The 17,451-nt window shown below is 43.9% G+C and overlaps 1 protein-coding gene across 1 annotated transcript in view; it reads right to left on the bottom strand.

Moving 5' to 3' along the window:
• adamts6 (ADAM metallopeptidase with thrombospondin type 1 motif, 6) overlaps window positions 1-13,801 on the bottom strand; it is a 48,776-nt gene extending 34,975 nt beyond the window's left edge. The window contains exons 1-9 of the mRNA XM_070924686.1: window positions 13,702-13,801; window positions 13,207-13,595; window positions 11,129-11,303; window positions 10,307-10,530; window positions 10,026-10,109; window positions 8,739-8,884; window positions 5,832-5,875; window positions 2,877-2,982; window positions 983-1,129 (exon numbers count right to left, since the gene is read on the bottom strand). Of these exons, the coding sequence (XP_070780787.1) occupies window positions 983-1,129; window positions 2,877-2,982; window positions 5,832-5,875; window positions 8,739-8,884; window positions 10,026-10,109; window positions 10,307-10,530; window positions 11,129-11,303; window positions 13,207-13,595; window positions 13,702-13,801 (1,415 nt within the window). The remainder of the gene's footprint in view (window positions 1-982; window positions 1,130-2,876; window positions 2,983-5,831; window positions 5,876-8,738; window positions 8,885-10,025; window positions 10,110-10,306; window positions 10,531-11,128; window positions 11,304-13,206; window positions 13,596-13,701) is intronic.
• Window positions 13,802-17,451: the final 3,650 nt, after the last annotated feature.

Raw genomic sequence — 17,451 nt, 5'->3', positions numbered from 1 at the left:
ATTATACACATCAAAGTCTGCTTACAGCCTCTTGGGGAGACCAGACCTCTGTAGCCTACTCCTCATCTCTATGAGGCTAGCAGCTCGAGGCTACATTAGCATAACAAACCCAAATCTCTGACCAAACTGTCTACAGTTGAGTTGCGTTGTGGGTAATGTGGAGCGGTTTCAAGGTTTTGACAAAAAAGATGATTTCATGGAATAAAAACGAATACATCTCTGGTTCTGCTGCGTAAGTTTTTATCCTTTTTTTTTGAGTCATAATATCATAAGAGTCCTCCTTTAATGATCAGATTCAGGTATATTGTCCTGGATAGAACGGAAGTAAAGCTGCTCATTCAGACACCTCCTCTGAAAGCAGCTTCAACTCAATGTACCGACGACGTGCAGCGATCAGGGCAGTCCTGTCATGAGCACAAGATTCACTGCCAGGCTCCAGATGTTTTGTCTGGCCTTCCCCAACTCGGGACTAGAAACCTGTGTAAGTTTCTTACCATGCCAGGCTGGCAGGACATGACTCAGCCAGCAATCCTTCATTCTGCCAAAATGTCACTGCTTTACTCCTTGGTTTATTTGTGCACTTTAAGTTTTTTATCTTCTTTGCAGTGGAGCAGCGGTTGAAGGCAGCTGGCCGACTCACCACCGCTGAGCACCACATGAGCTCTAACATCACCCGCCTTGTGGTGCAAGGATGCGAGGGTGGAAGGCACCCGGTTATCATACACAGCCACAAGGAGGTCTGGCAGGAGTCTTAGCGATGAAATGGATGTGAATAAGTGGGGAAGGACTCGCGTATGAGACAGCCTAGCGGGTCACCACAAGGGCCAGCGGGTAGTAAAGCGAGGTGGCTGCAAGTGAGCTGGAAAACAGGCATGCACCTTTTTCTCTACTGCACACACACACACACACACACACACAACACATGCTGGCAAAGCCAAACCCACTCAGACAGTCCCACAGGGAACAACCCTCATCCACTTACTCGAGAAAGCTGGTGATGTAGTCTTTGCTGCAGGCAGACCAGGAGAACGGGTTGGTGTTGGCGGTTATATGAGCGGCCATCAGTTTGGCCGTCTCGTGGCCTTTGGTGCCGCAGGAATTCCCGATGCCATCATGGTTCATCCCAAAACTGAAACACACAAAATATAAACTGGAATTAGGCCAGCTGGGTGTGACGATGATCAGTAAACCAGTGGTCTAAAAGTGACCCTCTCTTTAACTACACAGTTCAGATGGGATGACGGTGGACAGTCCAGGTTGCTGGCTGGAGGAGGTGTCCCTCAGTGGCCCTGGCTGTAAAAACCGAGCTCTGTGGCTCTGAAACAGCTGTGTGTCAGGAGAACCGGGGGTCAAGGGTCAAACCCTGTCTGGAGCTCGGCAGGAACGAAAAAAGTTCTAATCACCACTCTGATGCCTGCCTGTCAATCAGCGCCTGCAGGTCTGAGCAGGCCGTGAGGGAGAGTCACCGCCGACTGAGGCGAGGATGGGGGGGGGGGGGGGGGGGGGGGTGTCCTTCAGATCCATCGCTGCACCAGAGAACAGAGAGAGACCCAAAACCCCAAACAGCTCCCGACCTTGTGGTCTGTTATGAAAGCTGCTCAAGATTTCACACTGAGGGCTGAAAATAAATCATTTTAACAATTAACTTTTTAAAAAACCTTATCTGTCTGGATATCATTTGGGAGAAAATCTCACATTACAGCAGGATGTCAAAGCTTACTTTTCCTTACAGTCCAGGAGCACAAATCAGGTCTAATGTATATAACAAGCCCGACCACATCGCACAGCCTGAACCTGTTTTTCTAAGGCGGGCGTTTATGACATTTTACCCTACTCTGGAAATAAATCAGCCCGGTTGAAACCCTGCTGCAGTGTGTTTTTTTTATACATCCTCTTGAAGCAGAGACTATTTTTACAACTGCCCCACAACAGAAGCAGACATGAGACATAATAAAGGAAATCGCCATCTTGCTGAGCTCTCTCGAGAGGGATACGTAGACTAATACATCATCATTATTTTGCTTTATATTCGGGAAGAAAGGGCCAGAGGTATGTGGACACTGACATTTGCATGAGGAAATATGTGGAGATACAGTTCAAGACGTCTGCAGGGGGAAGAAAGGTCTACATGCTGGTCTGGCCAACTCAAGGAGTAAGAAATGTTTGTTTAAGAGCAATTATTAGAGCGCACGGCCGTGATGAAAGGTTTTAAGATGATCTGACGCAAAAGAAGGAATTTCTTTTGCAACAACTACGAACGTCTTCCAGGAGAGACGCTCTGAAGACGTGCATCGTCCCCAAATGTAAACAATATCTACGACAGCCAGCTTTTCATCACTGTGACCGTTCAGAACAACTATCAACATGAACCAGTTTTTTTCTAGAATAACCCGGCCCTTACGTTGTCAGATATCATAACGTCGGAGTGAGGTAACTTTCCGAGCACCGGCTGAACTGTCTTAGTTGCCGTGCCAAAATATGTCAAATCTAAAATAACTTCTATGCAAATTGGCAAACAGTGATGATGATGATGATGACACGGTGAGCAGAGCATTAATTTAGCATTAAGTTTATTATAGCTATTTATGTTTATTTGAGTTGAGAGAGGCAGACTAACTGTACAAGGCTTTTATGACGGGTCTCGTGACTTTTGTTTGTACCAAAGAGAAAAAGTTTGAACGTGACAAATTCATTAAAGTCCCCCTCCCCTAAAAAATGTGTTTTCTCCTTGTTGGATGTTTGAGCTTCACCGTGCAGGGGAGGGGATCTTTAAGAATGCATCTGTGGTTCTTGCGTGAGGCCCATTAACTTTGTCCCGCCAGTGCCATTTGCATCATAGTGTGATGTCAAATTTTATATTTTATATAAAAACTCACTTGTGGCCGATCTCGTGCGCAATGGTGAAAGCTGAACCGAGGCCGATGTCTTCGTTGATGCTGCAACTCCTCTCCGGCTCGCACATTCCAGCCACTGAGGCCAGGCCTAGACACACACACACACACACACACACATGCCAGACAAACATACAAACACAGGGTCAAGACGTAGCATTCTTAGGAGTCATGGTCATAAAAGCGGGATTCCACACATATGATCTCCTGTTCGGCAGAGGGAGTTGAGTTTAGCATCACCAGCTAGACTTCTTTTTCGGTTTTTTATTTCTTGCAAACTACACTGACTGCTGGAAAATGTCTAGACAAGGTTTAGATTTATACATTTCAATTCATGTAACAAGGGATTGCCTAAAACGCGAGCCAAGGAAGGGAATATAAGAGCCCCCCTCGCCAACACGGTACCCCACACCAGAAATCTGTCAGAAAATATAGATGTTTTCCTCATTTCACAACTAGAGTCGGAGAACGAGGGCGAGAGGGGAGAGAGAAAGGGAGAGGAGAGGGTGTTTAAAGTTAAAACCTCTCCACAATCCAGGTGTCGCAGGTCCTTTTTTCCTAAAGCCTGACAGGTCAGATCGGGAGACAGGAGGCAATTCTTCACAGATTACATCTACAGGTGACTGGAGAGTGGATCATATGACAGCGCAAAGCAGGTGTGTGTGTGTTGGGGGATGTGTATTAATGTGTGTGAAGGAAAGAGCATTTTAATTATGTTGTCATAGCAGTAGCAGTACTGATAGACTTTTTAATGTTTTCAGGGTAAAGGTGAGGAGAAAGCACTATAAAATAAATCTTTGGAAAACTTCTCACCTCTTCTTCTAGAGATATTCTAAGACTTCTGCCTCCTTTCCAGTACATTTGAGGTGCGTGGGATTTCATTTTTTGTGCTTACATCGTTATAAAATTACATCTGGATGATCCCCAGACCTCGCTAGTCAAGTTTCCATCCAAATATTAAATATTAATTAATGTGTGTTTCCATCCATTAGGAGTTGGGTGCATTGGGGTGGCAGATGTCTCTTTACTGAATGACTAAACACAACAGTGGGTGAGAAGTGAGAAAATGTGTTTCGTTGTAATTTGGGTGGACTGACCCTTTAAATTGATCTCAAGAAATTCAAACTCTCAATTTGTTTTGCATGAACAGACGCAGCTTTGTTGATGGTCAAACATGCTTTCAGAGGTGTGATTTTGATAAGCGCGACACACCTGCATTTAGACTTGTGAGTAACCTGGTGGTCAGTGCCGCGTCAGAGTTTTCTGTGTAGCTTGCATGAACTCCCTGCCTCCCCCTGCTAAGAGTGGCATGGCTTTTGTATCCTCTTTACTAAGAGGCTAAACAAGAATAGACTCGCAAATCAGGAGGCCACTGAAACCATTACTGCAGGGAGAGAGGGAGCCTGAAGGTGAAGAAAGAAGGAGGAGAGGGAGGGAAAGGAAGGAGGGTGGCTACTCTACGATTAGTTTAAGAATGTGTGAGTGTGTGTGAGAGAGAGTAAAGTGTGTGTGTGTGTGTGTGTGTGTGTGTGTGTGTGTGTGTGGGTCGTGGGTGAGAGCAAACACACACACTGCACTGCAAGTTGTTTTCTTAGCACCGGGGTGGACTGTGTATTATCTCCAGCCCCGTGATTACTCTGCGACCCTAAAGGCCAGCGATCTGACCCGGGAGCATGATCCCCGAAGAGGAGAGGGAGGGGAGGGAGGGGAGGAGATGAGGGGAGGGTGGGGGTGGGGGTTGAGACAACGAGGAAGCCAAGCAGATGCCAGGGCAATTAAAGCGTCCGGGGAATGTGACGAATGCGGTCAATCTGTCAAACCACCCCTGAAGTCACAATATTACCTCCAAGATATACTGTGGTGCCTGCGGGGCCTTTACAAAGATAAGATGGGGAGAGAAGGGCTGGGTGGGTAGGAGGTTTGGGGTGGGATGAAGGGTTGAAGAGGAGAGAAACACCAGTCGGAGTAAAACCAAATTATAACGCAACGTAAAGAAACCTGTTTGGAACATTGGAAATAAGAAGCTGAAAGTAGATTCGAAAGTTGTCTCGCCCTCTAAAGAGATTGTGAATTGGCCGAACATCTCTCTGCCGTCAGAGATGGAAAGCAGAGACGGATCCTGACCAAGTGCCGGCTCGGTGACCACAAACTGGGCAAATGAGGAAGGAAGACACAAAAAACTCACGGCAACCATAAAGAAAACAGAAACTGTGTTGGACAGGTGAGGCAGAGGCTTTACTTCTTTCATGCCAATAAAGCTTTGAATTGAATTGAGAGGAGGAGGGGGGGTCCTTTTTCCACCCCCAGTACCACCACAACCAGCATATCAGCCACTCTATCTCCCTCCTGCATACTCTAACACTCCCTGTAATTGTCCTTTTCCCCTTCCATTTTCCTTTCAACTCCTCCTCCTCTTCTCCATCTCCTCCCTCTGTCACTGCTCTGCCCCCCCCCCTCCTCAAAGTCTCCCTCCTCGGCTTCCCATCACATACCTTTTCCTTTCTCTCTCAACCCCCGGTGGAAGTGTAAACACCTTAGACAAACTGAGGTTGGAGGCGGAGGAGAGAGACAGAGCACTTTTATAAACTGGAGGCCGTGTGAGGAGGTGACCACGGCTGTCCAGGTTTCAGGGCTCGTGGCCTCAACAAACAGAGGGGAGTCACTGAGGAGCTATAATAACACAAGTGAAAACATCCTTCTCATTATGTCTCACAGGAGCCGTCTGGTGTTCCTCTAAAGGAGGCTTGCGAAGGTTGCTAAATAAGGTTTGTCTGAGGACAGGTTGAAGGCCAAAACGTGAAAACGAAAACCTCTCCAGAGGGAAAAAGAGAAGAATGAACTCCTTAACTAGAGAATCGTATAGTCAACATCAGCTAAGATTACCAATTTGGCAAGAAAACACATGTTAACATACATAAAACTCTGCTTTCGTCCACTCACCTAAGGTACCACAGGGTTTGTTCTTGTAGGTGCAGATGTCATACCTAAGGACGGGCGAAAAACAGGGAAAGAACACAAACAATTAAATTAACTCTAACATGTACTGTATTTTCTTCCACTGGATCTTTGCCATTCCATTCTTTCCATCTTTAATCACACAGTCTGGCGAGATATTATCTCAACCTTTAGCATAACAATAGCGTATAATGAAGTCATGACAGGTTGGCTTCTAGAAAACACCTGGTTCACTCCTCCCTCTGCAGCACCAGCCTTTTGCAAAATGTCACTTGGCTAACACACAGCGCTCAGACGTGAATGAGAATGAAGTGAAAGGCTTCGCTCATGCTGTGTCTCCCCCCTGTTAACCCCCGTAACTCACATACAGGTAATCCAATAGAGCAGAAGGGGGGAAAAGGCCAGGACACTCTGAAGCACAGTGCTTTAAGAACACATCATACATTTCAAATGAATGATCCAATCATTCCTAAAGCTTTTAATCTATTAAAACCAAGGGCACAGCAAATTTAATTTCATTCTCCTTCCCCTCTCTCCCTCCCTCCCTCACTCTCCCCATAAACTCCTCTTCCTCTCCCAACCTTCGCTCTCCCTCTCTTCCAGCTCCAAACCAGTGAGGTACAATTGTGACCTCGTTGAGGACGTCTGTTTGTTTTGACTGATTTCCCTAATTTCCCTCAGCGTCTTTTTTTGAACGTGACAGGCCACATTCCAAACAAAGCGGCCTCAAAACGGTATCCGACGCAGAGACTGACGAAGAAGCAACAGCGCTACGGAGGTCACTTTAATGATGACGAGGAGGGAGATGAGAAGGATGAATCTTCTCAGGATTTGTGTGTCCTGCCGGTGCATCTCTGAAGGAGATCTACATTGATCAGTGATGGCGAAGACGTAGTGGATGAAGGCCTCAGTCCCTGTGATACTATATGTGTCATATACTAATTATATTCAGTGTTGAGTGTGTTAGCTTCATGCGTGCAGTGAGGACTTCAGACTGCATATACATTATACTAACTGTAGGCTCACTTTAAGAAAGATAGATATCATGAACTATTAAGCAAACAAAAAGGCCCACGTCTTAAAATGTCTTGTTTTGTCCGACCAACACGCCAAAACCAATAGATATTCCGTTTACAATTACATAAACCAGAGAAAAGCAGCAAATCCTCACATTAGAGAAGCTGGAACCAGAGAATATGTTTTTGATTTTCTGTCAATTAATGGAATAATTGTCTCAGCTCTACTTTGATCACTGATCCAAGATGAAATACTCCAAAAGTACAAATCAAATAAGTGTCCTCTGTGCTGAGCGCTGAACCTTTTTAGGTGCATTCCACCATTGCAAGGAATGTCTGACTGCTCCTCCAGACGTGGTGGTTAATGAGGGCTTCCTGGTGACCATCAGCTATTTATACTATCTCCAATGTTAGCATCTCTGAGCTCGGCTGGTGCCTCCTCCCCACAGCTTATTATCTCATTATCTCTACTGCGCCTACTTTTGCCTCAGTATTCACCGATATTATATTTATTCCACGTTCACCAATATTTCATCATATGGAACTAACTCCGAGCACTGCACTGAGGTATATCATGGGCATCAGCAGTGTTGGAGTGCGCCATCTACAGGCATTAACAGCTTCTACAAAACTGACACGTGCGCCACCTGCAGGCAATGAGGAAAACTGCAGTTTTTACCTTTATATAGCTGCTGTTTGTGTGTGTTAAAATAAAATATCTACAGCCATGCTAACATGCTCACAATGACAAAGATAACATACTGCTGTTTAACAGGTATAAGGTTTATCATGTTCCCCATCTTAGTTTAGCATGTTAGCATGCTAACATTCACTAATTAGCACTACACAAAAAGTACAGCTGAGGCTGATGGGAATGTCATTAGTTTTGACCAGATTTCTGTTTTTTTTTTTACTGTTTTACGGTTTTGCTTGGTCCTTCCTGCATCCAGCAAAGTCTTTAAGCCAGGTGGACACCTTAATCTTTGAAAAGTTTTGGTTTTACAGCACATTTACTTAGCAGGCGGCTAGCAAACTACCTCTAATAAACCGCTACCTGCCCAGCACCAAACCAAACCTATCATATTTATCGTCTTACCAGCAAAAAAAGTATAGCCACTGAGATAAACCCCATGACCGTTGCATCTAGACTCTACTAAGCAGCTTTGGTGCTGGTGCTTAGTGAAGCTAAAACTAACAATAAAAACAGGAGCCAATGGAGCTGGAGAACATCAACTGACAGACAACAAGCAAGAGCACACTAATGATAGAAAGGCTGTTTTGTACAGAGCCCAGAGAGTCAAGAAGCTTGGCTTTAGCCCATGTCAATCACGGAACGCCATCCTCTCTCTAGACAAAACCAGTGGGGGAATATATACTTTAGTTGCTAGGTTATGTGGCCAAAACAGTTCTGGCAACAATGAAGCCTATTCCAGGTAATGACAGAGGTTTGCTGTTTTATGGTAACACCCTCGACATAAATTGCAGTGTGACAGGTACAGTACGTCTGAAGCAGCACATTTTATTTTCAGAACTGAGGTCTTTATTCCCATCAGCTCCAACAGTTACAGGTAAGGTTTGTGCACAAGAACTGGACATTTTGAGGTTTCAGTACTGAAGCTGCGGGCCACCTCCATTAGCAAACACACACACACAACTACAGTCTGAAGCTGCACCGTAACTGCACAACTTTTAAGCGCCAACAGCACAGAAAATAACCTGCAACCTATTTGCTCAAAATTACAAAATTAGCGCTACTTACAATGAAATTAACAACTGAAAGAAACAACTCTTTGAAGTACATGAATCCATGCTGGATCATTATACTGGTGTGTGAGCAAAATGCGGTCCATACCCGAAGATGTGAGCCTACACTTACCGGGTGATTAGGACAGCGTTGTCATGATGAGCCATCCCATTTTCCGGAATGCTGTTGCCATCGCCGTGATGAGACAGGATGGACTTCTGCCACTTACAGAAACTGTCCAGAGACTTGTCAGCATGATGGTTAATCTCCAGGTTGGGCTGCAAAACACAACACACATGCAAACGAGTGTAACATGATCCAGTATTACGAAACAAAACCACATGATGCAGCACAAAACTATTTGTTTTAGTACATTACTGTATGGTATTGTATCATGTCATATCGTGCCAACTATCTACGGTCCAATCGAGGCAAAGATGCCAAAAAAAATGTGACCTGAACTTAATGTCATGTGTTGACGGATGAATTATTTAGAGGAGGACTGTACTGGGATCAGAGGGAGGTTAGAGGACAAGTTGTTGGAACAGCAAAAAGCTTTTCTATTTGATTTAAGAGAAGATGCAGTCGTAGTAAAAGTAAAACCATTTATAGCGGAATGAGTTAGAAGGAGTCGAAGAACGAGTAGAACAAGGACTCACATTATTAGAAAAAGCAGGCGACATGGAAAGAAGACTAGCAGGACAAGAAGGATTTGGGGATGTTTTAGCAGAGTCTGCGAAATGCATCTACTTCCATGAATGAAAAGGGTTCAGTACAGGTACAGTAAACCATTGCATTACCCGCCAATGATGCAGTGCTGATTTCAGCTTGCCCTCTGATTAATGACAACGCAATACTGAACAACCCAACAGAACGCCAGTGATTCACTTTCACCATAAAATGTTGATGTCATTTTCTATTTAGTTTGTCCAAAACAAGGACTGACAGACTTCCTTCCTTTTGGATCAAAGGGCGGCTCCACTTCACATGAAAACTTGTTTTTTGGATCTGATGCTACGTAAAGAGCCGCTATGACCCCCTTTAGAAAAAAAACAAAACAGATGCTAGGAAGGCACTCTGTTTCTCCCATCACACATACATACACATGTACAGCGCATGTAAAAACCCTCAATCGAGGCTCCCTGAGGGAAAAAAGACTGAGCACATCTTTCATCTGAAGTGGTGGCCATATGGTGAATAGTCTCTCTTCTCTGTCTCCTTCAACCACGGCAATCACATAAAATACTGCAGCTCACTCGCACCAAGCGTATCAGTTATACACTGACCGCAGGTGAGAGCACAGACGCTATAAAAAGGTGCTCACGGTAATAATATTTAACATGATAAAACTGTTCAAAGTTAGTGAAATTAATGGAAACAACAGTAAAACAGACAAGGAAGAAAGATAATGTTTCTTACCTGATCTTCTGTCAGAACAATCAGCCGGGTCACAATAATGTTCACAACATTTCCTAGACTGGCATCACGGTAAAGTTTGGCAACCTGACCTCCAGAAAAGAAGAAAAGACACAAAGTCAGACAAATTGTGTCCATATGTCACAACAGCTAATCTTCAACCAGTAGGAGCTGTAGATATCTGCAGATATAGGCAACGTAGAGGACGGAGAACATGTACGTTCAACGGTGTGGCAGACAACAACAACAACAACAACACGAGCAAAAAGTAGGATCAAACTTACAATATTCATTACAGACAAGATGTAGTGCTCAATGTCTTTGCGTCCGTGGTAACCGACCATCATTTTATCAGCCACCACAAGCGTCTCCACGAAGCGCTCGCTGCTGACGGAGCGCCTCTGTCTGTGGGTGCTGTTCGACTGTTCGCTGTCGTTTTGGGGTACAGGGGACGGGTGGACAGGGGAAGGTGTGCTGGACTGGCAAGGTGCACTGCTTTTAATGAGGTCTGTGAACGACGGGGAGAGAAAGGTTGAAGTGAGAAGAGAGAACCGGCTTGTGTATACTGGATGCACATAGGGAATCTGCCCCTTTGAACCTTGCAGCTACAGCCTTTGCTTTATGACCCAGATGCTCTGGGAAAAAGCTATAAGATGGTACATGTTAGGGCATGCTAGCTTCCTGGCGATGACAGCCTTTGCTGTTTCTTATAAGACCTTGGCCCAAATACCTCAATATCCACCTGGTTCTTTTTCCAATTCGTCATATCTCAGCAGACACAGTATTTGGTGGAACTGAGTAGTTTGAATTTCAAAATCTGAACATGATTGTTGGTTCTATAAATAGGATTTGTGCTTCTATAAAAGTCAGAGCCAAGTACTCTTTATGCACTGAGGGGCCTTTTATGAAAGCTGGAGCGAGACTTTTTCTTACAGGTTGAAAGGTGTCCAGGCCAGGAGCAACTATAGCACACAAGAGGCCTGGTCATGTCTACCAAAACCTGGGCCTAGAACCAAACCAGCACTTCCTCTAACCTGCTATGTATAGTTATTCCTTTACGTCAGTTCCACCCACACAGAGTCCAACCCAGATGGAGGTTCACCAACCTGAAATGCCACAGCTGAACTCCTGGCTATGCTCTTGCGGTGAGGGAATGGCAGACATTTTATAAATAACATGTTGCTGTGCTTCTTCCAGGTTCCATTCACTGGAGGTGGTGGAGGATGTGTTCTTTAATGGCTCTATCAAATACTGTTCTTCCTCTGTTGTTATAACACCATGCTTGTTGGGGGAGAAAATCAACGAAAGAAACAGGTTACAAACACAAACACACATTGTTGCTAAATACATAAATCTTTACAAAAACGCATGTTTCGAATGTCTGACTATTCTGTATATTTTCTTTCTGTTAAAAGTGCCCCCCCCCCTCAGTTTACTGTACGCTCAGACAGAACGCAAAGAGAATTTTAGCGTGTCCACGACTGGAGGACAACAACAGAAAGAACTGGAGATTCTGGTGAGTTCAAACAACATAGACACACTCACACTAGCTCACAGCTAGCTAACGTCTGTACAATTGGTAAATTGGCACAAATGGTCTAATTTGCACAAATGAAGAGGCAAAAATCTGCTTTGCTTTCTGTCTGAACACACCTCCGACTGTTGTAGAATTTCCTCTGTGGCTCTGAAGGAAGTTCTTTTAAGTCCGAAGACTTTCTGCCGAGAAAACCCTGATGACGTCATCAGGGTTATCTTAGCTTGGGCCTGGAAACTTTACATTTCTACAGAAAGACGGCGTTACAAACTGGGGACGTGGAGTTTGAAATACGTGGCAAAGAAAGTCTGATGAAAGATGCTATTGAGTTGCATTGTGGGTAATGTAAGATCCAGCATTTTTGGACTGAAAGTCAGGATATCTCAGTCTTTGCTAACTCTTGCAAGCCTTCCAACTTGTGGAAGTGCAACACTTGATAGCTGGAGTGCCCCTTTAAATAACTAATATATTCCCTCATGTAATCTCCTCTCCCTCACGGGGTCATGTTTAAGCACATACAATACTTTAGCTACTTGCCTGCAGTCAAATTTAACAACCCCTAACAATCAATTACACCAAGTCCAACATTAAAAACATGGTTCTCTGCCCTCCAACACCCGTTATGGAGCATAAACAGAGAGACGTTCTTCAAAATGAGTTTGTAGAAAACACCGGTCTGGCTCTGTAAAACCTACAATGAAAGCAATTAACCGCACATCACACTAGCACACGGAAACATATTCGATTCAGGGTTTTAATAGTGTGTGATGTCAAGATCTCAAACTGTCCAGACAGCTGATTACATTAAAGTGCAGACACAGTTTTGTCCATTTTTGGTGCTGTTAGAAAAAAGGGCAAACACTAATTCAATTTATGATACACCGTGTAGGTCTTGCCAACACATTTGGCTTCATGTTGTCTCCACATGATTACATTTGCCAATAAGAAGCAGGGCCTTTTTTCCCCATCTTTAGAGTTATTCTGAACCAAGGAGGGATAACAGCTATTAAAACATCTTCCAATTTCTTGATTAGCACAGAGAAGCTGGACAGTCACACAGTCTGAGGATAAAAGCCTGAGGACTAAACTCTTAGACAGGATAATTAGATGCCTTGTTAGTGCTGTTCAGTTTTATTTTGGGAGAGAGCACTTTAAACTACACATGCGGTAATATCTATGATTTAGACACATTATTTTACAGATCAACTAAAAGAAATGTGATCTCAACTACTGAGGCTTCTAAAATCTGAGGATGAAGCGTGATTTTTTTTAACGCACAAATGGAAAGAAAAGCCCCCCGACGCTTATCACTAACAGATCACTGAGATGATGTGATTTTTCTCCATGAGCGTCACCTCACTCCAAGCTGCCTGCAGACTCGGCGTGCCAAGTGGAATGAAGCCAAGATTCTGTTAAGCAAACTACAATTGGTCTAATCCTTTGGCGCTGCGTCTGAAAGATTGGCTGACATGAGAGCAGCACAAGCTAGGCATATATTAGTTATCTGACATTAGTATCAGGGGGCGGGGGGCAGGGGGGGGGGGGGTTGTTTGAGGTAAGCCGTGTGAATTCTCAGCAGCTCAAAAGGCAGTTAGACAGTGTGAATCGGTCACTTGGAATAACAACAAAAAAGTCACCCTTTGTACTCACCAGGCCCTTGCAGTTGCTGAGTGCCACTCTGGTCGTGCTGTGCTGATTTTGCAAGAATCCAACATAGTGACAGTTATCTACCACGTTATGACGCCACTCCAGCCCTCCTTTGCCCCAATACTCCACTGTAAAATGTTTTGACACCAGGTGGGGGTTGAGTGTCAGGTTTAAGTGAAAGTGCTTTCCGTAGGCTGACAGTCTGTAGAACAGCCGGGACTCCGGGGGGTCCGGGTCTAACGCAGGCAGCTGTCCCATGGTGGGGTCCGCCGCCCCCCGTCTCCGTCGGCCTGGCCGGTGGTGCTTCACAGTGTAGCTCAGGAACTCTCCGTTCTCATCCACCCGCATCGGGACAGTCAACTGGTAGTGCTGCAGGTAGGACAGGAACTCCTCTTTTACAGGAGAAAGAAGAGAAGAAGAGAGAAGAAGAGATAATGAACACACTGTTGGTTACAATAGAAGTGATAAGAGCTTCCCATCCACCTGTCCACATCATACCTTGAGAGTTGTGTGAAAGTCTGTTGATGCTTTGAAATTCAGAAGTAGCCATCACCACCAGGCTCAGAGTCCAAGTCAGCGTCTTCCACAAAATTTCCATAATTCAGGGAAAGATGTGACATGGGGTGAGGGGGGTAGAGGGTGCTACAAACGGGTTAAAAGCACACGATCGGTCCGATGCCACACCATAACAAGTCCGTGGTTTGTCTCCTTCACTTAAACGTTGTCGTCGTGCTCGGAGGCTCATCCAGGTCTCAGATTTCTCCTGAAGGCGAGCACTTCCACATCTCACTGGCCTCTGAATTCATGTCAGCAGCTCGTAGAAAACACCGTAATCCATCAGACGCAGTCACTCTCAGGTGTAACTCCAAACAGGAAGCTCTATATTGGAAACTTGTCTTGACCGATCCATCTGCATTCCTGTGAAGGGAATCAGTCAGAGGTTAAATGGCCTTTTATCTCTTTGAATTATTTCAGACTGCTGGTTAGCAGTTAGAAGTTGTCACCTTGGGCTCTAGAGGGCATTTTCTACTATTTTCTGACGTTTTACAAACCAAGCGATTGATTGATTAACCAGCAGATGAAAGAGTAATGAAAATGTTCAGTAACGATGAATCCGCAGATGATTTTCTCAATTAACTGATTGATCATTTTGTCTACACAATAGTGAAAAGATGCCCAAAGTGACGACTGACCAACAGTCCAACACCCAAAGATTTACAGGGATATAAACCCACAAGCTGATTCATTTTCTGCTGATGGACAAATCCATGAATTTATTAATAGCTGCAGCTTTAATGAAAGCAATCACTACTTGAAGGCCTAGTCTGTGGCGAATGAATGAACATTTAATACAAAGTTCAATATCATTTAGGTTTTACAGGTTGATTATGTTGCTCTCATTTCACCTGAACGTGCAGTTTAACACTGAGCAACACTGATTTCTGATTCACTGGATATGCATCTGCTGCAGTGACAGTTTAATGACCTTAAATTCAGAATGACAAAAACGAGGCTATGCAGTGAAATAACAACACGCATAAATCTCCACAGCGCCGACGGTGCTGACTGGCCGGCTTGGTATGATTTCTGCAGACAGTGGTTTTACTCACTGACGCGCTCCACGGCAGCATGTGCAAACTATAAACAAACGTCAGCGGATCCAGGTGATAGACGGATGATGTCCAATAAAAGTGACCGGATGACAGCCTCTAGAAAACGAGGATTTTGTGCGTATTTCTTCAGCTCCGGTGCTCCAGACAGACAGCGCTACTTACTTGGCCACTCTGACCCAGACAGTTGGCAGCCGGCCCGTGTGCATTACACCGGTACCTCAAACACAACCCTCACGGAGCGTCTGCAAATCAAAATAAACCACCTGACGTCGCTTTCAAGCGGTTTTGTTTTTTGGTGTTGTTGCAAAAGGCGTGCTCTGTCAAGAAGTTTTGTTGGTTAGTTTGACCTGTAACGCTGCAATACAGACACCCTGCAAATCCAAAATGCAGTGCGTAAATGTTTCCTAAAGTACAAATTTTTCCACGCAAATGCCCCCAAAAGCTCCGTCTGAACTCGCAGAGCCAAAAGTGAGCAGCACAACTGGCTAAATGCTGGTTTGTGAACACAGTCTGCTTCCCTGAGAGGATTGAAATGCTCACACGAATCTTGCTCCGACAAAAGCTACCTGATAAAGATATCGTCCGGTTCTCAACGGACGGGAGTGTGAACACATAGTTACCGTGCTCATCTTCATTGTCAGCTCCGGTCCAACTGTGCAGGGAGAGCTCAGGACAAAAGACTTCTGCAGCTCTGAAGTTCCGCACACAAACCTCTGCTGCTCTCCTCTTTTCATCTCCTTTTGGACTCTGCCATCCTCTAAAACTGCAATGTGAGTCCCCCCCCCCCCCCCCACCCACCCCCCCTTCAGACCAGACACCCGGAGCAGCAGTATCTCAGACCAAGCACTGTCACAAAACAAAAAGAAAAGCAGATATTCAGCTTTTCAGAGTCTTGGGTTTCCTCCAGCAGAAGGGTCTATTTTCAGCCTATCTGCCGCCTTTATAATCTACACTGTGTGTTCTTGGTGGGGGCTCAGAGTGGCTTAAAAAGTGAGTTGAGGTCGCAGAGGGTATTCTGCCACCTCATGAACCGCTGCAGCAGACTGCTCCTCACAGAAGTGCATGCAAACACCAGCAAGAGTTGGCCTGGAGCCGCTCCTCCTCACTACATTGCAGAGACCGGGTGTCCCAGTTCAGGACAGCTTCAAATTGGCAGCTTTTTCAGGGGGGGGGGGGGGGCGGGGGGGGGGCGGTGACGTCAGTGCAGATGTGATTCTCTTCCATCAGCTGTGCGCATGTCTATCAGTGCTGCCCTGAAATAACACTAACTCACATAAACTTCAGCTCTTTTACCCCCATAACAGAGTAGGTGGCGGGGTTTCACCTTCACATCATTTACTTTGAGTCAAACTATATAAATACTGCATTTCATGTAAAAGTCAAAGTGGAAAGTACATTTACACAATGCCACTTTATACTTCTACTGCACGACATATATATACAGGGAAATATTGTACTTACTTTACTCCGCTACATTTATTTTACAGCTCTAGCATAGTTATTTACTTTACAAGTAAAAAGTCAAAGTACTCAGAGCAGAATAATGCTACCTGTGAGTGTTATTAGATTATATAATTAGATTATTATTACTGAATATCTCCTCCTCATGTATCAGATGTCTATGAATTGTTTTCAGTTCCACCAAAGAGACATTCCCCCTCCAAACTTCTCAGATGGTTTCATTTAAATAACTGTTTGATACCTAAAGAGCTAACTCTCCAATATTTCACAAAAAAAGCAAATATTAGGGGAAAAAAAGCCCAAAGAATTAAAACACATTTGTGTGTCAGAAATTCTTTTTTCTTCATTCCTCTCTTATTAATCATGTCCCGACCCCTCGGATTTATTTTGTGACCCTTTGGAGGGGCCTGACCCCTAGATTGGGAACCACTGGACCAAACTAGCTAACTGTATATAACGTAGTTAAACTAGTTAACAGTATATAATGCAGTTAAGTTAAAGTATATTATATAAAACAAGTGAACTGTATATAAAGTAGTTAAAACTTGCTAACAGTACAAAGCAGTTAAAATTAGCTAACTGAATACAAAGCAGTTAAAACTTGCTAACTGTACATAAAGTAGTTAAAACTAGCTAACTGTATATAAAGCAGTTAAAACTAGCTAACAGTATATAAAGTAGTTAAAACTAGCTAACTGTATATAAAGCAGTTAAAACTAGCTAACTGTATATAAAGCAGTTAAAACTAGCTAACTGTATATAAAGTAGTTAAAACTAGCTAACTGTATATAAAGCAGTTAAAACTAGCTAACAGTATATAAAGTAGTTAAAACTAGCTAACTGTATATAAAGCGGTTAAAACTAGCTAACTGTATATAAAGTAGTTAAAACTAGCTAACAATAAAGTAATTAAAACTAGCTAACTGTATATAAAGCAGTTAAAACTAGCTGACAGTATATAAAGCGGTTAAAACTAGCTAACTGTATATAAAGCGGTTAAAACTAGCTAACTGTATATAAAGTAGTTAAAACTAGCTAACTGTATATAAAGTAGTTAAAACTAGCTAACTGTATATAAAGCAGTTAAAACTAGCTAACTGTATATAAAGAAGTTAAAACTAGCTAACTGTATATAAAGTAGTTAAAACTAGCTAACAATAAAGTAATTAAAACT

The sequence above is a fragment of the Enoplosus armatus genome, chromosome 18 (assembly GCF_043641665.1).
Source record: "Enoplosus armatus isolate fEnoArm2 chromosome 18, fEnoArm2.hap1, whole genome shotgun sequence".
Lineage (NCBI taxonomy): Eukaryota > Metazoa > Chordata > Actinopteri > Centrarchiformes > Enoplosidae > Enoplosus > Enoplosus armatus.
This window is presented reverse-complemented; position numbering and strand designations above follow the sequence as displayed.